The sequence below is a fragment of the Colobus angolensis genome, unplaced genomic scaffold (assembly GCF_000951035.1).
Source record: "Colobus angolensis palliatus isolate OR3802 unplaced genomic scaffold, Cang.pa_1.0 Scaffold546, whole genome shotgun sequence".
In the NCBI taxonomy this organism is placed as follows: Eukaryota; Metazoa; Chordata; class Mammalia; order Primates; family Cercopithecidae; genus Colobus; species Colobus angolensis.
The window spans coordinates 568,085-593,691 of NW_012118999.1; the positions used below are offsets into that span (position 1 = coordinate 568,085).

A 25,607-nucleotide genomic window follows, 5' to 3' on the forward strand; every position below is an offset into this window, starting at 1 on the left:
AAAAATAAGAACTTGAAATAGGCTTTCGTTAATCCTTTTGAATTTTCTAACCTTCACACCCACATCTTTATTTGTATCTTGTTGGTCTTCATGCGGTTTCAAATCTCTTCCAGAGTCTTCATTGGTCTCTTCATCTTTTAATCTGTGTACAATGGTTTGAACCGTTTTGACCATATTCTTAAGCTCATCTGGATATGGTGTTGGATATCTTTTTAAATTTCCCTCCTAGAGAAATAAAATAAATGAAATATGAAGTACAAATATTTCTAATGTCAATCTCAAACAAAATTTAACCTATAATCCATCTGAATTACATTAGATATCGAGCTCATAGGGATAACTGTGAAGACAGATGATAGACTTTGAAGGCATTTTAGGCTTAATAAAAATATGGTTTTATAACAAAATAGTCAAGACTTCACAGTAAATTTCAATGTTTTAAAAGTTACATCAGACTCATTTCCATTTAGAGATATACAGTATGAATATTGCCAAAAATTGTGCCACTTAGCTTTGAAACAGATACACATTTTTCGGCTAGATATTCATCTACGTATATATAAAATTCAGATATTCGTATATTTGTGTCTCACATACCAAGAGCCACATTTTTCCAAGGTTAGCCTATCATTTTCTAAGATTCAGCTAAGTTTGTATAAGGGGCAAATAATTACATTCATAAGTAACTCAAAAATATGTATTTACTACTCCTATCACTGTGATATGTTTTCAATTCCATAAAGAAACAAAATGTTCATAACAAAGAGTTCTTTATCTCTAAGATGTATAAAAATAAATCATTAAAGAAAGGGAAAGGGGAGAAAATCATCATTACAAATATGGTGGAGGGGGGGAAGTCAGCTAAACTGAAGTTAAACATAAAGGGCACTAATTTGAAATAAAGTGTTAGTTCATTTCTCTAGCCTATAATAACGTTTTCCTCTTATAGTTATATATACTATGAAATTTAGTTTTAAATCACATAGTTTTATATTGTTCCCAAATTCTTTCATGTCTGAAATATTTGGAATCAGTAACACTTCAAGTGCCTTGAGGACAAGGAATAAATCCAATACTTTTTTATATCCCCAAACATCATAGTATATATAGTACCAACTTAAATATCAGCAGATGTGTTTCAAATTTTAAAGAATAAAGAACAGACTCACTCTGGGAGGTGCCTCCCTTTCATCTTTGTCTTCATCACATTCAAATGCAACTTGAGCCCGCTGTTTCCTCTGTTCCTCCCACAATGAAGGGTTAAAACTTTCATTATCTGATATAAACATAACTAGAGAAAAGTAAGAAACAAAAACCTACTATATTTTATGTAATTATGGAAAACTATCACTTGATCCTAATTTCTGTATGAGTTATGTTCATTACAATAAGTCTAAAATAGTTAAGAATAGTCAATGCAAGAAATTAGAAATTAGAATTCAGATATGAATTCTGCAAAGATTCCAAAGTCAAAAAAAAATCAAAACCTGAAACACTTCTGGTCTCAAGCATTTTGGATAAGAGATACTCAACCTGTAACATCAAAAGCAAAGATTTAACAACTCTCAGTTTTTTGTTATTATTAGGCATCTAAAAAATACATGCTTAAAAATTAATTCATTCAGCTATTATATATCATTCCATAGAAGTTGTGCAATACAAAATAAAATCACAATTTTTTTGCCCATTAAAAGAAAATGACTATCCCCTACTCAAAACAGAGATTACAAGTACCCAAAATGAGCTTTAAAGAACCGAGAAACTCCTGGAATACCCAAATATGGTCAATTAGGATATTTCCACAAAAATAACATAATATAAAAACTTCTAATTATCATTTTTATTAAGCCTTTATTTGGGGCTTGCTTAACCTTTTAAAATCTCATATCCAAACTAAGGATGTCATGAAACCAACTCTTACCAATGGGAATGAAATTATTTAATTTAGCCTTTTCTTTGTTTTCATTACTCCATTCAAGATTTTTTTTTTCCTTATAATTGCTTTTTCTTTTTTTATATTTTAATAACTTTTTTTTTATTATTATGCTTTAAGTTCTAGGGTACATGTGCATAACGTGCAGGTTTGTTACATATGTATACTTGTGCCATGTTGGTGTGCTGCACCCATCAACTCAGCAGCACCCATCAACTCATCATTTACATCAGGTATAACTCCCAATGCAATCCCTTCCCCCCCATAATTGCTTTTTTAAATTGCTTAACACATACTCAATGAAGTAATGTATTTGTTTTTGTTCAAAACAAATGTGGAATGTGATTCAAATTCCTATTGACATACTTTTTTTTTTTGAGACGGAGTCTTGCTCTGCCGCCCGGGCTAGAGTGCAGTGGCCGGATCTCAGCTCACTGCAAGCTCCGCCTCCCGGGTTTCCGCCATTCTCCTGCCTCAGCCTCCCGAGTAGCTGGGACTACAGGCGCCCGTCACCTCGCCCGGCTAGTTTTTTTGTATTTTTAGTAGAGACGGGGTTTCACCGTTTTAGCCAGGGTGGTCTCGATCTCCTGACCTCGTGATCCGCCCGTCTCGGCCTCCCAAAGTGCTGGGATTACAGGCTTGAGCCACCGCGCCCGGCCTCCTATTGACATACTTCTGTGGTATCATTGGAAAGGCAAAGACAGCCCAGCAGTTTCCAACAAAGTCTATTTTTTAACTCATATAATTCCCTCTCCCTTGTAATTTCAATCACCAGCTTGGCCCAGAGATTCCAATTAGTGTTAGATTATGTCTAAAGCAATTTTACACCAGAACTTATTCAGAAGCCCAAGGTAAGCTAACTTTTACCATGCTTCTCATTCTTGTCAAATTCTAGTCACTCACACTTTCTACTCTTTTGTATAAATCTCACATCTTTGAAGATTCAGGACATCAGATAATATCATTTTCTATCCATTCTAGAGGCTACGCAAACTGATCACCCAGGTATAGACTTACTGAGGACTCTAGTATTTTGGCTACAGATTTTTCTCTCCACCTAAGACCTGCTAATATCCTGAATGATGTCAATGTGGGATGATAAGCCCAACACCTCAACACTACAACTTTATAATTCCTTGATGTCCTCAATCCCAATGTCCCTATGCACATCAGCTAAATGATTCACAACCACAGTCATATTCAGGACTTTTCCACCTCTTTGACCACGACGCCTGTTCTTCCAAATCACTCAATTCTTTATTACTGCTGGTAAACTTTTAGTTGCTTAACTACCTTTCTTTTGCTCCTTGTAAAATCACTCTAGGTTTTACTTCCTTCTCTATTAAGCTTGGATTTTATTATACATTAATCACTACGACTTCCCTGAAATGCCCTTACCCCAACTTCCAGAGGCAACTTCCACTTCATTGTAAAAAGAAATGCAATAAAAACCCTCAGACTCATATTGCCACTAATATCCTGCTTTCTTAGCTACAAATGTATTGTTATAGGAAGGCATACTTCCCTTTCTCTCTGATTAAGACTGATTCCTCTACCTAGGCCCAAGATCTCACCCCTACTCCTACACATTTGTTCATCACTATCTACCTTTAGAATCTTTCTTTTTTCCTTCTTCTTTTTTTAAATCTTTCCACCTTCAGAATCTTGAAGGCAAGAATTTTTGCCTTTACTTAGCTCTAGCACAATACCTGTCACAAAGGTGGGATGAAAAACAGAATTAATTGCGAACAGTGTCTACTTCTCTCAAATTGGTATAAAACCCAAACCCAAATACGTAATATTTTTTGACTCATCTATTTCTTGGAGGCACTAGGATAAAGACAAAAGCCTTTCTTAGAGTTGAAAGGAAATTCATTCACCTTGTTTAGTACTCTGTGTATAATATCTATGAGACACTTTAGGTGACAAATGAACTCTAAGAGGACCCAGAATATCATAATTGATACTGTATTTCAAACTTTTCTATTAGAAACTCTTCAAACAAACCTCAAAATCAAAAATTAGTAGTGGCAAGATTTTGCTACTTCTATTCTTCCTATCAGAAATAAATGTTTTATCTGAATTGTGATCTCTTTTCAAATTAAACAGGAAGGGAATAAATTACAATGTTAGAATAGTAAAAGAAGGCAAGGTAGATTTGAATCATTAAAGTAGAAACCAGTATGAGAAGAAATCAAGGCACGAATATACCTATGATTCTGACAGTTTAGAGGCAGAATGAGTAAACTTTTTCTATAAAGGGTCAGATAAATATTTTAAGCTTTGGGAGAGGCAACTAATGATAACAGCATCTATTTTGGAAGACTGTAAAGATGAGAAGTTATGGATATATAAAGTGCTTAGCATTGTGTCTGACTCAAATTGGCTATTATTTTTACATTGCTATAGCAGGTTTAGCTTTGAATTACTGAAATGGAATAAAAACTTATTTAACTTGTATTCCAGAACTACTGCTAAACTAATAGAAAACTCTTTACCTTCTATAGGATAACTATTTCTTGCTCTCTGCCAGAAGCAATAAAAGACTTGCTTTGATAAGTTATTATTTCATGGGTATAATCTGTATAATCTGATGACTTGTATTTATATGTAGCACAACCTGTTCAGCTTTCTAATCCAATTAGAAGATTTGTGAGATAACTAACATACAGGGCTTCATTCACTGGAGGTTCTATAGTTAAAGCTTTGAGAATAGGTTAACAAACAACCTCTCTTCCATGTATTTAAATTCACCCATAATCTCCAAATTTAGCAATACAATAAAACATGGAAGTATGTTTCTATAACAAAATATAGTATACTTAATATTAAGCTGTCAATAGTGATTATTGTTTTATGTGAACAATAATTTTATGAATTAGAAATTAAGTTAAAAATAGAAATGCAAACTCTGCTTATGCTGTAAGCAGTGCCATGTGGGGAATTACAACAAATACTCGAATGCATCAATAGCTAAGTTTTTTTGTCTTATTCACTAAAACTTATATCTCAATTTCCTATTTTTGTCTCTGAAGATGATTTCTGGAAAATAGGAAGTAAGGGTGAGCATCTTCTAAATAATGTTATAATCAGCTATGCAATATACTAGATAATTGTTATTTTACATGAGAGGACAGAATATTAGCATAAGTATCCCTTATCTGAAATGCTTGGTTCCAGAGTGTTTTATAGTGAACGAATGTGGCTGTGCTCCAAAAGAACTATTATCATCATTTCAAGATAAGGAAACTGAAGTTCAATGACCAATTTAACTTGCCTGTGGTATAGTTTATAAATTAAGACTGATGATTGACATGACTGATTTACATTTTTTCTTCAGTGTTTCTATGTATTAAGAATTAACATAAATAATTTCAAACAACAGGTATTTTCACTGGTGTCAGAAAGAAGATACATAAAAATTACAGTTACTTTAAGTGTAATATAATAAACACACACACACACACAAGCAGAGAGTACAACATATACTAGAAACAATTTGCTCATTAGTCTAAAAGGTTGTCACACCATAATCTATAAAAAACATCTGTGCCCAGTAGTAAAAGGTATATTCCCCCTTGTCGGGCAAAATAAAAGAATTTAAGAGTAGCATTTATAGTCAGAGTTCAACAGATTATGCTGATCCAGTGTGTAGATCCAAGTGTAATATTAAGTTCACAAGTGAAGAAAATATTTCCTAGTTTAATAATTCTTATCACATAACACTTAACATTTATTCCTAGCATACAGCTAAATGTTTTTAAGTTACCAATTTTAACACCGTGATTTAATTTAAAGGAATCATTTAAGGAAGCATATGCTACACTTATACCTCTAAATTCAACTCCTGAAATCATGCCCTATTTTTCCATTATTTTCAAATGAACTTTTTTGGTCAATTCTCTAAAGTCCCATCAAACTAGTAAAAGTCTTTGAGACTTAAAGTTCACTTCACACCTTTTAAATTAGTATGTGTTTTTAACAAGAAAACAGATTATGAAATTCCTACCATCCTCAGTCCTTGGCTGTTGAGGGAACATGTAGTTGGTAAGCACCATTTTCTGGGTCTCTGAATCAGTTTCTTTTTGAAGAGGTATCAGGGGTTTGGACTAGAGAAGGAAAATAAATGCTTAATTTTCAATAACCCTAAAGCAAATACATATTTAGCAATTCCTCTGCATAAGTACACACCACTTTTTCTATAAAATATCAAAGTGTAGGTTACAAACGAATCTAACTATATACAATAATACTTTAGGCATTGATTTGAAACCATATTAAAATCCAACAAATAAAATTTAGTTTTTAGTATAAAGTAAATCAAGTTACTGAAATATCAAGTTTTAAAAGATTTCATACACTAAGTTTACCCATAGTCCGTTACTTATTAACACAGTGATATATTTAATAAAGTTATAAAATAAGCCTTTCCATTGTGTATTATTTTGCCCTCTCTAGTATTCCCCTTCACTAAGATGCTTTTGGAAAAAATTACTTGGAAGGGTTAGTCTGGTTATCTAAATGTTTATTCTAGTCAGCAGCTGAAAAGAGAATGATGAAAACAATTCATCATTGATGAAAAGAGAATGATGATTCTCTTCATGAAAACAATGATGAAAAGAAAATGATGAAAAAAAGCTTCTCTTTCTTCCTCTCGTGTACTCGTGTATCCCATCTACAGTAATGACACCAGTAAGTCACTCAGTGGTGGAGCCCCCCAGGAAATTTGGACCTTCTTTTTTCTTATGATTTTTTCCCTTACTAGTTAACAAATGTTATCCATCTATTTTTAAATATAATTAGTTCTTTTTGCTATTCACCTAAAATCCTACCAATAAAAGCCTTGGCTGACTCCAGATGGACAGAGAACTATGCAATTCTCCCCTCACATGCCACCCTATTACTTAATTCTTTGCACCTACTCCTGTGAAAACCTTAAAGCTAGTTAATTCCATCCTGTAATCTTACTCCCTTTCAAACATTCCCTTCTGTTCCTCAGCAAACAAAAACTGCCCTACATTTCAAATTCCTGAACAATTTCCTTGACCCTCAGATAATGGAAAGGGTAGCTCTACTCCCTTCCCAAAGACAGTGCTTCCCTCAGGCCTCAAATATAGGTGTTCATTTATTCTCTCCTACCTCATCCGCCCCAAGTCAGGAGGTGAGGGTAGCACTTACAATGCTGTGACATCATTCCTCCTCTATCCTCAGATTTAAATTCCTGTTCCTTTGAGGCATATAACCCGTACCTTCCATAGTCAATCTCCTGTCCTATTCTATTGGCCTCTTGATGGTACTCATCTATTCTTGGCTCTTTTACACCAAACTTTTCCAAAGTCATGGGTAATTCAACATATACAAAACACAGATGACATTTCCATACTTTTGGCTTCTCAGCAGATGAACAATGTGTGAGAAGAAAAAAATAAGTCCCCTTAGATGAGCATGTAAAAATTATCTGGAAGGCTTTTAAAAACTCATTGCCCTGAAAATCTTTTAAAACTGTTTTAATTGTTGCGTAACTCTGTGCCTATACTAAAAATCCCTGAATTGTATCCTTTAAAAGGGGTTCATTGTATGGTACATGAATTACATGTCAACAAAGATGTAATAAGAAAACTAGTCACCTGTTATTTATGAGGCACAGAGACAGAAAAAGGAACTGAGAACAGTGTATCTGGCCTCTCAGTTCCCTGAACACCCAACTTCAGAGATCTTTAATCCTATTTCATTTCAGATATTCTATTCTTATGCCACAATTCCTAAAATATCACCTGTAAATATTCTTCTCTGAAATATAAAAATGACTCATTCAATGAATATTTACTAAGAGCCTTTTATATTGCAAAGCACTATGACAGGCCCTGTGTACAGAGTGGTGAGCAAAGCATGTTATCTTTACTGACTTTGTAGAGTTTTTAAGAGGAAGAATACAGGTAACAAAATAGGCAACTGCAATTGTAATTTCAAGTGTAATTACAGGGTAGACAGCATACAGTATGCAGGGAGAACATATAGGAGAAATTCACTTCCCATTATCTTGAATGATTAGCAAAGCATTCCTGAAAGAAAGTCTAAGGTGAGGATAAAACGGTAAGAAGCCAGGGAAGAAAGAGAAGGAAGAATGTTCCAAGAAAGCAGAACTGATTTGGAGAAATGAGAATGAATGTGTACGGGGTAGAGACAAAGCCACAAGACGAGCAGGCTCTTGAGGCATATGATATAAAGAAAAAAGAAACAATGAAAAGGTTTTTAAGTATGTTAGTGCCGGGATCAGATTAAAGAATCACTCAAATTACAATGTAGTTCAGAATGGGTAATAAGGGATTGGAACTGGGAGCAACACTGGAGGCAGAGACCTATTAGGAAGTTAGCTCAAAACTGTCAGCACTGTTCGAAAGAACTGTAAGATAAGACAAAAATGAGAACCACAGATTATTTATAATTTTCTTTTTCTTTTCCTTTTTTTTTTAAAGAGAATCTTGCTCTGTCACCCAGGCTGGAGTGCAGTGGCATGATCATAGCTCATTGTAACCTAGAACTTCTGGGCTCAAGCAATCTTCCTGCCTCAGCCTTCCAAGCAGCTGGTACTACAGGTACGTGCCACCATGACTTGCTATATATATATATATATCTTTTAAGAGATGGGGTCTTGTTATGTCACCCAGGCAGGTCTCAAACTCCTGGCCTCAAGTAAGCCTCCTGCCTTGACTTCTAAAGTGCTAGGATTACAGGTGTGAGCCACCACGCCCAGTCTGATCACTTTAGAATCCTTTAGTAGCCACATATTTTAAAATGGCAAAAAAAGATGAAATTTTGATAATGCATTTAACTTTACATATTCAAAATAATCATTTTAACATACAATCAAAAAAAATTATGAACGTGACAATATATATTCTCTGTTCATACTAAGGCTACAGACACCAGTGTGTATCTTACACTCACACCAAATCTCAATTTGGACCAGTCCCCTGACACTAGTGGCTATGGTACTGGACAGTGCAAGTCTTAAGTGAAAGATGATGGTGAACAGTATTTAAGGGAGTGGCAGTAGGGATAAAGCAAAATACACAAACACTTGAAGATGTTTAAGATTCAATAGGGCTTGTCTATGAACTGGACTGAAGTACAGGGAAAAACAGTAGTTAAGGGTTGTATTTCCAGGCCTCTGCCTCCATCAAGTATTATTTACCAAGCTAAAGAAGCTGGGGGGTGTGGGAAATATATTTGGGGCAGAAGATAGTATACTCAATTTTGGGCTTGTTGAATTTGAGACATTTAGGTGGCAATGTTAAGCAGGAATTGAGCTATATGAATGTGAAGCTCTGGCACAAGAAGTGGGCTGAAGATATTGTTAGGAATAATGAGGATACAGAGAGCAATTTCAAGAGAAAGTACGGAGAAATTAAAGCAGAGCCTAGGGTAACCACGAGGAACACAAACATGTAAGGCACAGGCAGAACAAATATATCTGAAAAGGAGACTGAGGAGCAGTCAGGCAAAAGAACAACCAGCAGAGTATGGTAACACAGACAACATGCAGCCCTCCCACTTCACTGCTCTCACAGTACTTGCTGATCACCCTCAGCAAGACTACTAATACCCTGACCTTTTAACATGCTTCCCACTATTTACTTCGTCTTTGACTCCTCTTTTGTACCACACTATATCTTAAACCACTTTCTTGCCACAAACCAAGACCTCCTCGCTGCATTATTCTTTTCTTGCACCTGTCTTGGCAAAACTACAGCCCAAAATCCTTCCAGTTGTATGCTTTCTCTATGTTACATTGCTGAGCAAATTAGTATCACCACAAACTTGCGGAGTGATTATTAATTTGTACTCATATTTGTGTACTGATACTAATAATACTTCAACCAGGCTCTACATGCTACCTGAAAATCCTTCTATGTTTCCTAAATTGTACTCTGAAAATATCTTCCCTAAAAAAAAAAAAAAACAAGGATTCAAGAACAGCTACAAGGTTGTGCAGGGCGGCTCAAGCCTGTAATCTCAGTACTTTGGGAGGCCGAGGTGGATGGATCACGTGAAATCAGGAGTTCGAGAACAGCCTGGCCAACATGGTGAAACCCCGTCTCTACTAAAAATACAAAAAGCTAGGTGTGGTGGCAGGCCTGTAGTCCCAACTACTCAAGAGGCTGAGGCAGGAGAATTGCCTGGACCTGGGAGGAGGAAGTTGCAGTGAGCCAAGATGGAGCCACTGCACCCCAGCCTGGGAGACAGAGTGAGACACTGTCTCCAAAAAAAAAAAAAAGGACAGCTATGAGTATGGAAAATGCTACATTCTAAGAGTATTATAACGTACACTATTTCCTCTCCTCCCTTTCACAAACGTCATACCCAACTCCCTCCAACAGGTTCAGAATTCCTGTCATAGCTTTTCTATCATTTTCTACCCATTATCCAACTGCTTCTCTCTTTTTTTTTTTTTAAGACAGAGTCTTGCTCTGTCACCCAGCCTGGAGTGTGGAGTACAGTGGGGTGATCTCGGCTCACTGCAACGTCCACCTCCTGGGTTCAATCAATTTTCCTGTCTCAGCCTCCTGAGTAGCTGAGACTACAGGCACATGCCACCACGTCCAGCTAATTTTTGCATTTTTAGTAGAGACGGGGTTTCACCGTATTGGTCAGGCTGGTCTTGAACTCCTGATCTCAGGTGATCCACCTGAGATGATCCACCCGCCTCGGCCTCCCAAAGTATTGGAATTACAGGCACGAGCCACCGCACTTGGCCCTCATATTCTTAATCTTACTCGCCACACAGCTTTTTTCCAACAACCTGTAAACATGCTCTCCAATATTAAAGGATCCCTGCGCTTTTCCTGCTGCTAGCTATCAATTTCTTTACGTTCCATTCCATTTTCTTCTCATCCAACCTTCTTAAAGAGTAATCAACATTATGTGATTCCATTTCATCATCTATTTATTCCTTAAACTCCTTCAATCTGGGTTTTGACATATACCTCTATAATTACTTTAGCTAGTTGCCACATATAATGGATATTTTTCTGATTTAATCTCAACTGACTTCTCAACAGCATTTATCTTATTAACAATTTCTTTCTTCAGGCCAGTCTCTTCACTCTTAATTGAGACCATCATCATTCAGTTCTCCTTCTACTTCTATGGCTACTCTCTTTAAGTCTCTTAGTCTACTGCCATTCAAGTGCTGGTGTTCCTCAGGATTCATCCATCACTAACATTTTAAAAGTTTTTTTATATAATTTTATATAATTCCTTTTCAGAAACAACAAAAGCTATGAAACCATTCCCTAGAAAAAGTTAATTAAGAGTATAAGCTGAACACCAATGTGTATTTCTTCTTGTGCTACAAATCTTTTTAAATAAAGTGAATATATTTTTACAAATAAGCACAAGTACTATAATACTACTACTACTGGAAAAAGAAAATGAAGACTTCAGGAGCAATTTTGAGAAATTTCTGAAGGTTAGAAATTTTTAAATAGAGAAACCAAGAGCACAGAAACCATACAGAAGAAAATGAAGTCAGGAAGTTCATGGTCACCAGCGTGTTCTATACATAGCTACTTGGATATACCAAAGGTACTTCTAAGTCAACATGTTTAACTAGAACTTAACACCTTCCCATAAACATATTTCTTCATTTGTGGTTAGTTTTCCCAGTTGTGGCAGCATTATCCACCTAGTCACTGCAGCCAAATCTCTGACCCTCATCTTTGCTTTTTACTCTCTTTTCACATACATGCATTCTTCATGCTCTATTGATGCAACCTTTTAAATTATTCCTCAAAAATACCTGCTCTTCCCTCAGCTCTGTTTCATTACTTCAGTTCAAGGCAACATATTCTGTTGCCTAGAGTATGACAATGTCCTCCAACTCACTCTCCCCTGCCTTTATGCTTGGCACTAACCCCTGATGAATCCATCTTCCACCATGCAGCCAAAAAGGCCTTTCTAAAATATCAATGAGATCAGACTATTTGCCTGTTCAACATTACACTGGTTCCCGTATTATCCTATATGTATCATAAAAATCACTTCTTCCTTTTATACTGATGGCAGATATGAATAATTGATCATGACTAGAATGATCGAATGTCCATTTTGCCTGAGACAGACACAATTTACACATGCTGTTCTCATGTAATTATCGATGGAGCCCCTTTCACTCCCCCAAAAGTATCCTATTAGGGACAATAAATTACACAGCCACCCAAATCACAGCAATTTTCCGCTAGCTTGAATTTAAGTCAGAATCTGCAACACAATTTTTCAGGAAGCCACTCATAATTGATAAGAGCACAAGATTTTAAAAAATCTTGTTTGCCATCCTTGAGATATAATACAAGTTTCTCTGCATGGCATACAAGATCCTCCACCAGCCGGGCGCGGTGGCTTAAGCCTGTAATCCCAGCACTTTGGGAGGCCGAGACGGGCGGATCACGAGGTCAGGAGATCAAGACCATCCTGGCTAACACGGTGAAACCCCGTCTCTACTAAAACATACAAAAAACTAGCCGGGCGAGGTGGCAGGCGCCTGTAGTCCCAGCTACTCGGGAGGCTGAGGCAGGAGAATGGCATAAACCTGGAAGGCGGAGCTTGCAGTGAGCTGAGATCCGGCCACTGCACTCCAGCCTGGGCGACAGAGCCAGACTCCGTCTCAAAAAAAAAAAAAAAAAGATCCTCCACCAACTGATCTCTATCTGCCTTTGTAGCCTCATTTTCTACCTTTTCCTTCTCACTGTTATACTCTTGTCACAATGACCTGCTTGTAGAATTATGGAATATACTACGCTGCTTTGCACCTAAATGCTTATGCTCATGATATTCTTCCAAACCAGAACACTGTTCTCTTTTTTTTCTTTAAATCCTACACCTAGTTGGTCATGGTGGTGCAGGTCTATAATCCCAGATACTCAGAAGGTTGGGGTGGGAAGATCACTTGAGCCTGGAAGTTTGAGATCAGACTCAGCAACACATGAAAACCCAATCTTAAGCGGGAAAAAATAGACACAAAATCCTATTCCTCTTGTTTATTTAAAAAAACTTTATCTTACAGATAGAATCTTGCTCTGTTGCCCATGCTGGAGTACAGTGGCAGGCTCACAGCTCACTGTAACCTTGAACTCCTGGGCTCAAAGGATCCTCCAGCCTCAGCCTCCTGAGTAGCTTGGACTTGTACAGGCATGTGCTACCCCAGCTGGCTAATGTTTTAATTTTTTTGCAGAGATGGGGTGTTGCTATGTTGCCCAGGTTGGTCTCAAACTCCTGGCTTCAAAAGATTCTCCCACCTCAGCCTCCCAAAGCTCTGGGATTAGAGGTGTGAATCACCATACCCAGCCCCATTCCTCTTTTGAGAGATAATTCAGGCATTGCAGGCATTTCCTCCTCTTCAGAAATTTGTCTTTACATCCCTCAGTTATCTTCCCCATCTTTGATCCTAAAGCTTAGTCCTATTAAGTCTCTTAACCACAATGTATTAAAGTAACTTTCTAAATATTCTTCCTCCCACCTTAAACTGCCTGGCACAAAGCAGTTGTTCAATAAATGGTTCTTGATAATTACAAAATGGATGAAGGAATTAATAAATAATTGTTCTGCTCATGCCTTCAGCAACTCATGAAAATTATATTACTGCATGTACTGTTCTACATACCACAGCAATTTATTTTCATAACCATTAAATAGTAGAACAGTTTATTTTTATAATTCACAACCAAACCTCTGTATACCTTCTCCTCTACATGTCATTCTTTCACAGCAAAATTATTGCTTCATATGGTAAGGGTAAGGGAAATTTTCTAGCCATACCTGATTTGTTTTACTCAATATTCTGTCAAATTTTGAAGAACAAAGACTCCTACATATAATTTTTGTTTTAAATCAATTGGAGAAGTGTAAATAGAATGAAAGAACACTGTAAATATGAAGAAACTGTAGCAGATACTTGGTTAATTTCATTAAAATGAATCATCTGGTATAATTTGCTGGCATTAATTTATCCACAAAAGTGCTACTGCAGGCCAGGCATGGTGGTTAACACCTCTACAGGTGTTAATGCCCAGCACTGTGGAAGGCTGAGGCAGGGGGATGGCTTGAGTCCAGGAGTTCGAGACCAGTCTGGGCAATATCATGATTTCTTGTCACTACTAAAAACGTTTAAAAAAAAAAAATTTAGCTGGGCGTGGTGATACGCACCTGTGGTCCCAGCTACTTGGGATGCTGAGGCGGGAGGACTGCTTGACCCCAGGAGTTGAAGATTCCACTGAATCTTAATTATACCAGTGTACTCCAGCCTAGATGACAGAGCAAGACCTCGCCTCAAAAAAAAAAAAAAGTGCTACTCTACTAATAGAATTAGTCTAAGAGTTCCTCAAGATCAGGAGGTACCTCTCCTTCATTGTGAAGTTAGTAAATGGCATAAGATGGGGTCCAGCAAATGTTTTCTGAATCTAGTCGCAAAATTTCAAATCAAATTTAAACATATACTATTCAATTAAGAGAAATCAGTTCCACATATAATAGATACAGTAATTGCCTGTGTTAAAAAGCTCCAATAAGGCCAGGCATGGTGGCTCATACCTGTAATCCCAGCACTTTGGGAGGCCAAGGCGGGCGGATTACCTGAGGTCAGGAGTTTGAGACCAGCCTGGCCAACATGGGGAAACCCCATCTCTACTAAAAAAACACAAAAATTAGCCAGGCATGGTGGCACAGGCCTGTAATCCCAGCTACTCTGGAGGCTGAGGCAGGAGAACTGCTTGAGCCCGGGGGACAGAGGTTGCAGTGAGCCAACATCATGCCACTGCACTCCAGCCTGAGTGACAGAGCAAGACTCTGTCAAAAAAACAAAAACAAACAAAAACCTCTAATAAAGGCAATGTATCATCATTTTAATATTCTCTCTAAATTTGCAAAGCAGGTAAATAATATAGTCTTTTTCATAACCATGGATTAACATAAATTTAAGGCTTTTGGGATAATAGTAAGGGCTAGGTAAGAAACGAGTCCCCAAGGCAGGGTGTGGTGGCTCAAGCCTGTAATCCCAGCACTTTTGGGAGGCCGAGGCAGGCGGATCATGAGGTCAAGAGATCGAGACCATCCTGGCCAACATGGTGAAACCCCGTCTCTACTAAATATACAAAAATTAGCTGGGACTGGTGGCACATGCCTGTAGTCCCAGCTACTCCGGAGGTCGAGGCAGGAGAATTGCTTGAACCTGGGAGGTGGAGGGTGCAGTGAGCTGAGATCACGCCACTGCACTCCAGCCTGGCAGCAGAGAGAGACTCTGTCTCAAAAAAGAAAAGAGAAGTACAGCACGGAACAAGACAGAACAGAACAGAGAAGGATACCCAGTTAAAAAGTATGAAGAATCCTTGTAGGTTTCTTTACTGTATTAACACCTCAAGGCTGTTAATATAATCCAGAATTAGAATACAATATAGTTTCCCAAGAAAATTTGGCTGCGGAGTTCATAAGTATCATATGAGACCACTGTATCCAACACTGGGAAAATAAAGCTTTAAATAAATTATTATAAAGTATTGCTCAACATCAAATAACAAGCATTAATTTTTTAATTAAGAAGATCAGTAAATTGTATATTCTATTTTGTTATAACAACTTACAAGGAATCCTTACACACTGTTGGTGGGAATATATTATGGAGGTTCCTCAAAATATTAAAAATGAAACTATCATATAATCCAGCAATCTCACTACTGGATATATATTCAAAAGAAATAAAATCAGTATGTTGAAGAGATGTCTGCACTCCCATGTTCACTGCAGCAGAATTCACAATAGCAAATCAGCCTAAGTGCCCATGAATGGATGAATGAATAAAGAAAATGTAGTGTGTGTACACAAATACACATACAATCACAATGGAATACTATTCAGGAAATCCTGTCACTTGCAACAACATGGATGAACCTAGAGGACATTATGTTAAGTGAAATAAGCAGGAACAAGAAGATAAATGTCACACACTTTCACTTATATGAGGAATCTAAAAAAGATAAACTGAAAGAAACTAAGAGTAAAATGGTGGGTTTTGGAGCTGGCAGGGGTGGGCTGGAGCATGGATTGGGATATATTGGTCAAAGGGTACAAAAGTCAAGTTAGGAGGAACAAGTTCAAGAGCTCTACCGTACAACGTGGTGACTACAGTTAATAACACTGTTATAGTCTTGAAATTGCCAAGTAGACTTTAAGTGTTCTCACTATAAAATATGACAAGTGTATGAGATAAGGCTATTAAAATCAGAGTTTGAGTCTGACTTCCTAATCTCTCAATATTTTCACAGATTTAGGAGAAATTAGGCAAGTCCAACAGAATTCATTACTTATAAATCGATACCTATTTTATAAAAAGTTATGTCCTTCTAAATATTTTGAGATTTTTCTTATATAAAAGATACATTTACACATGTACACTGTATAGCTGCTCTGAAATGACCCTATGTAAATCACAGTGCAAAATTATGTAACACAAAAAGGAACTCTATTAACTTATAAAATCAGAATGCCCACCTGATTATCTGAGAGCCACATAGCTGTCAATTGCTGTAGCTTTGTAAAGCTAAAGGGCAAATTCTTTAATCTGTAGGAAAAAATACAAATAAAAATTAAACTTTAAAATTTGAGAAGATTTAAAATGAATGAGGGCTCAAAGGTTTTCTGAAAAATGCTATATAGTTGCACACAAAAATAGGAGAAAAACATCTAGAAAAGTCCAATATAATTATTTGTACAGAACATAAGACGAAATATCTAGTTTTATAAGAATTAGTTTCAAAAATATTAATTCTTCAATTGAATCAATTCATCTGGCAAGAAAATGGATAACAGAATAATCTTAAAAAATAACAGTTAATTGTCCCTGCCTTAGAGAAAAGAACACATTAAGGAATGTCTCATAAAATTGCTTTGGTTTATTTGTACTCACAACAAACTGTTACAGGAAGCACTCTTAGTGATAGTTTGATATAAAAACTGCACTGCTCTCTATTTGTGAGTCAGCAGTTATATAATCTAGAAGACTATCCTAAGATGATAATGAGTAAAAACAAAGTACAGTCATTCCTCAGTATCTGTGGAAGATTGGTTCCAGGATCTCCCTCAGACACCAAAATCTGCAGATGCTCAATCCCTTATATAAAATTGTATAGTATTTGCATATAACCTATGTACATCCCCCCCATATATTTTAAATTATTTCTAGAGTACTTATAATACCTATTAGAATACAAATGCTATGTAAACAGTTGGTATACCGTACTGTTTAGGGAATAACAATGGGAATGTTGGTACACGTTCAGTACTGACACAATTTTCTTCCAACTATTTTTGATCTGAAGTTGTTTGAATCCACACTTGCAGAACCCACAAATAAGAGGGTCAACTATAAATACTCATTAGAATACTAAACGAAAATATCCTATTTAAGAGGGAATTATCTACTTTAGCCTTGCTATCTTATGCCTAACTAGTCTTCCATGCCTTTCTTTCAAGGTAATTTGCACAACCTACTGTGAGCCGTACGAATTAAAGGGTGAAACACTGACTTAAGAAAGCAGTGGTTCTTTTAAATAAAACAGAAGTTAGAATATCATAATTAGTCAGAAAATTGAGTTTAAATTAAAGCTCTACCTTATAAACTATGTGAGTCATCTTAAATCTGAGTCTTAAAACCCTCCTACATAAAATGGGAATACTATTATACTATTTCATAGAGCTGTTTTGAAGACTTCACAAGACACTATGAAAGTAAAAAGTGAAAACACTCTACAAATGCAGGTGAATCATCATTAGTATGTTTACCTCAGGAAAAAGTATGGAAATTCTGTTTTTAACTTAAACATTGTTCCAATTTACAACCCTAGTGATCAATTTGCTCTGCATCTTGGCTTTGCTGAAACCAGATTTCTGCCCAGAAAAATATTAGCAACAGACTAGATACATTCCAAAGTTGTTTTGTTAAATAGCAATATTAAGGTGAAGATGTGACTTTAGGAATAAAAGGTAACTGTAAGGAGAGAATAAGGAATATACAGCTAAGTCAACCTAAAATGAACAGTAACAACCACCGTATGATAAATTAACATCAGAAAAATTAGACCACTCCTTGTATAAAGAAAAAACAAAAATACACACTTAAGACCTCATTTAATGTTACTGATAAGTTCTTGGAAACCACAGCTTTTAGCAAAACTGTGTATGGCAGGTCCTCAAATAATGTCATTTTCTTAAAACACTGATGAACGAAAGAAGTGATTTCATTGTATGTTGTTTCACTGAAAGTCACACTTTCCAAGAGCCTATCAATAACACTGAGGACTTACCATGTATATTTAAAGAGAAACAAGCACTAGCTATTCTATTATATATCATATGAAACTTAATTTCATCTAACCAACGTCTTCTATAAGCCAACTGATGAATATAGTATCACAAACCTATTGTCACTTAAATTAATGACTTTTAATTTTTGCATATCACCCATTTCCTCTGGAAGTGTCTCAAGTTTATTGGAATGGAGAAACAGCACAGTTACATTTTTCCAGCTTCCAATCTGAAAGAGAAATATAAACTGAGGATCAAAAAAGTTGGCCTACAGGTTGATCAACACATAAAAACATCATACTCCACATTTATAAAAGAAATAACGATTAGACTTTCTAATTATTAACTTTTATGTACATAAGAAAGCATTTAGGAACCTCTTCAAAATTAACATAGCTAATTATTATTCAGAAAATAAATAACTTGATAAACTATTTTAGAAAGAAAATAAATGAAGCCACACTAAATAGCTATAATGAAGATAATTAGAAAAAAATGAAAAGACAAAAATCTAAATAAATCCAAAATACATTACCTCTGGGGGCAACTGTTGTAAGTAATTATGATCAGCAGCAAAAGTTCTTATGTTAGTAAGCTGCCCAATAGATGAAGGCAAAGCTTCAACTTCATTGAAACTACAATCCAGTTCTTCTACTGATATTAACCTTTAATTTAAAAAAGAAATATATATTATTTTTTAAAGGTTTCCTATATATAATCCAAAATTTCAGAACATATAAACATTTGAACTCAACTTTGAAAACCTAATGAAACCATTTCACAAAGCTAAACTTCACCATTAATAAGCAGGTCTGACTATCAAACACACACTCAACCTGTATACTAATTACTTAAATGTTTACAAAATCTTTAAGTCATTTATGCAAATATCTGAAAATATGTATGGCATGCTGAACTGAAAGTAAAATCTTTGAGGGTGCATACATTCACAAAAAACCTACCCTCCTATAGAGTCTGGCAGATACATTAACTGGTTTTCATCTATTTTAAGAGTTGTTATATTCTTCAACGAACCTAATGAGGGAAGAAACAACATATAATTTTTCAGCTTAAAAAAGAAGCAAATCCACCAACAGTCAATGTGAGACATATTATATCTGTCAAGAATTAGAAACAACTTTCCTAATAAACTTATCTAAAAGAGATACCACTCCCAATCCCAACATTCTATTCCCTTATCCTGTACTTTCAATCTTCATCCACATCACTATTTAACACAGTGTATATCTGTTTATTAACTCCCACTAAAATATAAGCTTTACTGATAGTAGGAACTTTTTCTCTTCCTTGTTCACTGTTGTAGCTCTGCTTCTAAAAACAATGTCATGGCACAGAAAAAACAGACAATACAAACTTGTTGAATTAACAGACTAAAGAAACGGTAGTATGAAGGTAGTTCATAACAGGTGTATAATAAACTATTCCATATATCCTATTACTAAAACAGTAAAACATTTTTTAAGTTTAAGAAGTGGTGACTAAATAACAGTAGAATCGAAGCGAACTTACAAAAATGTAGTTTTAGCTAAAACCACCATGTGATTTAACTGAGAAAGATACAAAAATATTTTTGGTTTTTATATTAAAATATCAAAAAGATGTCAAGATTGAAGTTTTGGGTCCTTTCATCAAAATAACTCAATTCCATTAACATATCATTGAACAATCAACGACACAGACTCAATTATAGATCTCTCATGATCTGTTCAACTGATCTGTTTTCTTGTCTGAGTGTCTATAATGAAACAGGAATGAAAAAAGTTACCAAAATAGAAGCTATGACAATAAAAGCTAACAGTTAAGCCAAATTAGTATAAATTAACTTATTTCAAAGAATTTAAATATATTAGAAATAAAAATGAGATTTCCTTAGAGTAAATAAAAAACAGTAATGTCAACAAAGGAGCAAACTGTACGACTGAGCATAATAGGAAAAATTCAAATAAAATCTGTTCCTGTGCTAATGCAGTATAACTACCTCATAACAAGTGAAATTTGAGATTATGTGGAAGCCTTGAATTTATTTTAATAAAAATTGCATGAATTTGAAAGCAATACAAACCAATAGTCTCAGGAAGCTGCTGAAGTGAATTGCTTGATAATAGGAGGTCTTGAAGGTTTTCACATGCTGAAATTCCTTCTTCAACCATTTCAATATTATTTTTAGAAACATCCAAATATGTGAGCTGTTTCAAACTACCAATAAACTATAAGTAAAAAAAGAAAATCTAATGACTCTACTAACATTAGTAATTTGTAAAAAGTTTAGGCAATGAACTGGACACCAAGTTTTAATTCAAAATTAAATGTTAATACAAGAAAGAAGACTCTCAGGTAGTTTTTAAAATGCCATTCAAAATGTATTCAGCAATAAAGCTAACATGTTCTACTAATCGTAGCATAGCAGAAGTGACAAAGGACATATTATTTGGGAATTCAGTTGTCCATTACCTCCTAAGGAGATAGCATATATGGGGATTCTTGTGGTTTTTTCATGGGAGTAAACAATCTGTCAGTTGTTAAAACAGAAAGTTCAGGAAAATATCCTAGTTTACCAATTTCTTGGGTAAAGCAAATTGGGACATAAGTTCAAGTGATACCATTGGAAAGAACACACTCAACAGTATCAAAAAGAGACTTACAAACGTTTATTATGAGAATTCTTAGATTACAATCAAGAATGTGCTCATGGAAAAAAATGTAATTTGCTTGTGTTTCATAAAGAATAATCCAATTTCTTTTTATTAATTAAAAGTAATTATAAAAGATATAATTCACAAAACTGCAAAGGAGAGCCAGAAATAAGTGATGCCATTTAAATTTTCATATACATACCCCTGGAATAAAAGTCAGTCTATTAGCATCCATCCAAAACTCTTTCAATCCACTTAGTTGCTCAAGTACTTCAGGCTGTTGGGATTAGGGTAGGGGATAGCAGTAATTCAATTAATTTATGTGAATGTCTTTATCTGGCAAAAGAAACCCTGGGAATTTCTAATAACCTTTAGTTTCAAATCATTAAATAAAAGAAGCCAGGAGAAGGAAAAATAAAAAAGAAGAGCCAGGATGTGAGCCTTTCTACTGCATTATACTTACTATAGTAAAATTATTAATGGAGAAATCGAAGAGACATTCCATAGAAGTAGATTACAAAAAACGCATTTAAGCTTTGGATTACACAATAGGGTCAAGTTTTTATATAATTAGTAAAGAAATAAAAAAATAGGACTCACTGCTTAGAAGTATAAAATAACAACATGCACTCATTCATTATCAGTAAGAAGATACAGCCTTTTAGAAAATAGAAAAATTACAAATGTTCCCTGGTGACATTCATTAAGAGGAAGATAAAAGACAACATGCATCCTAAATGTCCACAATCAGGGAAAGGTACATAGACAAAGTCACAACCACATGATACAAATATACTGTAATTTAAACCTCTAGTAAAAACTTTTAATTACATGGAGGAAAATTCTTTATAATATGGTGTTGAGGACATCAAAATTAATCCAAGTGTTGTGGCAGACCTTCATATCCATGCAAAATTTGCTCCTGGGCATTGTCCCTTCAAGGCTGCCCTCTTCAAAGTTATTTCTAACACCTCACAAAGCCACGTGCAATCAACGATCTTGTGACGGCACAGAGTACCATCATATCTAGTAACCATAGTTAACAGTCATACATAAAAGGCATGTCAACTAGATTTACTGTTAACCTATAAATATAGATAAGACTCCCAGATGTAACTTGGATTAAAAGAAATTTCCTTTTGTACATTCTTATAATAATTCTACTGTAAGTTTTAAAAAGTGTATAATGTTAGGAGACCAAAATGGTACAAAAACTAATGATGATTTTGAAAGTTTGTTGGATTCTTAAACTGAACAAATGAGATTTTTGAAATAGTTAATATTGAAACAGATTAATTCATACAGAACAAATATTGAGAAAGGACATAATAGATAAATAATTTGGGAAGCACAGCATGTATTTTAGAGAACAAGGTACTCCAAACTACCATGTTCCTCCTCAAACCTCAGCTGAAATTTATAATATTAATACAATACCCACAGGGCAATACTATAGCAAACAGTTTTAAGAAATTCCTATGCTTAAAACCATTGTTTGTGAGCTACCACAATTTTAAACAACAAACTTGTAAACTAACTTAAAAGCTTAACTTAATAATGATACTCAGCTGGATATGTTCCTATTCAAAAAAAAAAAAAATCTAGCTTATTTTCTGAGTTCTTCTGGAAAATTCACTAGAGACAAAAGCTACTTAAACACTACTCCTTTCCTTTTGATTTCAGCATCATAGTGCACTTGGCATACAAAGCACAAACAAAAAGGTTCTCATTATTACTTCAAAAATAACAGTTGTTTCACTCAATGATTTTCCCCTTAGCTATTAAGTAACATAGAGAAGTATCTTATTACTGAATAAATTCACAAGCAATACCCCATGGAGCTATCTCTGATTCAGAACTACTTTTACCTGCTGCATTCCAGACTGATGTTTCTCACTTATAATCACTCAAATTTTCTGCTTCCTATGCTAAAAATTGTTTAGGTATCTCTTCCATGGACTTCTCACTGCTTTTACATTTTATGCTCACTTGTGGTCAGAAGTTCATCTGTCTGGTTAATTTTTCTATCTGTCTGGAAAGTTCTGGCTAAGAACTTTCATATCTTATAACCAAAAAAAAAAAAAGGGAAACCTTTATCCAATTTTTAAAAGAAATACATTAATTTTCACATTTTGTTCTTCATCAAATATAAGAACTTAGAGAAAGTGAGACTGATGAGAACTTACCACTTCCGTGAATTCGTTACTTCCCAAATCCAGTCTTTCCAGCTGGGTCAGTCTATTCATGGTTCTGTTCATAATGCAGTAATGAAAAATTAACTACAAAAATATCAATTACATGGAAGCTTTCAAAACATAGTCTAAAACATTCTTATGGAATATGTAATTATTTATGGGCTTTCCATGTTGACAAAATAAAAATATTAATTTTCTAAAAAATTTTAAAAGTCAGATTTCTAGATAAAATAAATGATCAGTTATTATCTTACTTTGTCTTCTCATTGGTCTTTTCATTTCTATTTTTAAGAAGCAACTGCAACAAATTTAAACCCACAAGCCAGAATATGAATAATGAGTTTCCATTTTTTCACATAATAAATTTTCATATAGTACAAGTCAGCTAATAAATTTTGGCAGATGCCTAGTAATTACTACCATAATTACAAAAATTCTTTTTCAAAACTGCTCATATATTTGTAAGACTTTAAGATAACTGTAACTCTGAAAATTAATATTCAAAATGCTAACAGTACATGTATTATTACTCCCCACATGTTCAAATTAAATCTAATACAATTCAAAATAAAGTCTATATTATATGAATCACAAATTAGTAGTTGACATTTATTTAAATAAAAGCAATAATATACCATTCTTAACTTCCAACTTAACATCAACACTTCACTGAAACTACAGGAACTTAAAAGATGTACAAACCAGTTTTGTAATTAAATAAACTATGTTGCACTTTTATCTTTTATCTTGCCTTTTACAAAGGTACCTTTTGAAACTAATTCAAACAAATATTTATGCTCTTAAGTTGCTATTTTTGTATAACCCCTATTATTTAATATAGAGATGCTACCAGTTACCCAGATAAGAAATTCTGTATTAAGGATTTTGTAGGATATGACAAAATGAGAGCAAAATATAGTTATAATCACAATATCAGTATATTACATTAATGTTAATACTTTGAAAATGAGTATCATTTAAAATCCACAGGCACTTCAAATTATGGCACAAAAAACAAACTATTCCTATCTTTTCTGGAATTTTAACAAAAATTAGTAGTAAGTAAAATAAAACTCAGTTGCAACATTTCTCCAGCTTTTTTAGTTAAAAAATATAAGAACAAGGGAGCTTGCAGTGAGCTGAGATCCGGCCACAGCACTCCAGCCTGGGCGACAGAGCGAGACTCCGTCTCAAAAAAAAAAAAAAAAAAAAGACATGGAGTCTGAGATCACAACACGTTGCCTGCAGGACTAGAGAGAGACTTGTTCAGAAACAAGAGTACAGAAGTTATCAAGCATAAAGGCACAGGTGTAACTGAGGGAAACCTTCCAAGACTTTCCAACAAGGCAGTAATCTGATGAGACTGTGATTCTCAAAATAGAGCTTTGAGATGGGAATGGGAAGGAGTGGAAAAGACTGCAGGACTGATGCTTGATTAAGAATTAATTGCATGTGCTGAACCACTATGGAAAACAGTGTGGCGATTCCTTAAAGAACCAAAGGTAGAACCACCATTTGAAATCCAGCAATCCCACTACTGGGTATCTACCCAGAGGAAAAGAAGTCATAGTACGAAAAAGATATCTGGACATGTGTGTTTATAGCAGCACAATTCACAATTGCAAAAGTATGGAACCAACCCAAATGTCCATTGATCATGAGTGGATAAAGAAATTGTGGTATATATGATGGAATACTACTCAGCCATAGGAAGGAACAAATTAATGGCATTTACAGCAACCTGAATGGAACTGGAGACTACTATTCTAAGTGAAGTAACTCAGGAATGGAAAACCAAACATTGTATGTTCTCACTCATAAGTGGGAGCTAAGCTATGAGGATGCAAAGGCATAAGAATGATACAATGGACTTTGAGGACTGGAGGGAAAGAGTGGGAGGGGGGTGAGGGCTAAAAGACTACAAATTGGGTTCAGTGTATACTGCTCGGGTGATGGGTGCACCAAAATCTCACAAATCACCATTAAAGAACTTACTCATGTAACCAAATACTACCTGTTCTCCCAAAACCTATGGAAATAAAAAAAGAAAATTGCATATGTTGAGTAAAGAAATGAGTCGAGCCTAAACTAACGCAATAGAGGTGCTACAGGAGAAAAGAGATTTAGCAGACAGGTGTGGCATGGCTGAATTAGAGGCAGGTGGTCAGAGCAAAACACCACGGGGAGTTAGGCTCCACGAGAGTTTTCCAAATTGAACAACTAAGAACCTCTGAGTTCCATTCACTGAAACCACAGATAAAGAAAACAATAGCATTCTTTAGATTCTTAGTATAAGAATCTAGTATCTAATGTGAAACTATAAACCTATTCTTAGGATAGGATAAGATTCTTTAAAAATATATAGGTTGTGGGCCAGGCACGGTGGCTCACGCCTGTAATCCCAGCACTTTGGGAGGCCGAGGCGGGTGGATCACGAGGTCAGGAGATCGAGACCATCCTGGCTAACACGGT

The 25,607-nt window shown here is 35.2% G+C and overlaps 1 protein-coding gene across 5 annotated transcripts in view; it reads right to left on the reverse strand.

Moving 5' to 3' along the window:
• Positions 1-25,607, reverse strand: part of ERBB2IP (erbb2 interacting protein) — a 146,658-nt gene that overhangs the window by 30,250 nt on the left and 90,801 nt on the right. For 4 of the 5 annotated variants that reach the window (XM_011961297.1, XM_011961294.1, XM_011961293.1 and 1 more), the window contains exons 8-17: positions 23,127-23,190; positions 21,143-21,217; positions 20,370-20,514; positions 19,249-19,321; positions 18,822-18,951; positions 18,400-18,515; positions 16,475-16,544; positions 5,943-6,042; positions 1,170-1,291; positions 52-225 (exon numbers count right to left, since the gene is read on the reverse strand). In XM_011961297.1, the coding sequence (XP_011816687.1) occupies positions 52-225; positions 1,170-1,291; positions 5,943-6,042; positions 16,475-16,544; positions 18,400-18,515; positions 18,822-18,951; positions 19,249-19,321; positions 20,370-20,514; positions 21,143-21,217; positions 23,127-23,190 (1,069 nt within the window). The remainder of the gene's footprint in view (positions 1-51; positions 226-1,169; positions 1,292-5,942; positions 6,043-16,474; positions 16,545-18,399; positions 18,516-18,821; positions 18,952-19,248; positions 19,322-20,369; positions 20,515-21,142; positions 21,218-23,126; positions 23,191-25,607) is intronic. The other variant, XM_011961295.1, reaches the window with a different exon arrangement.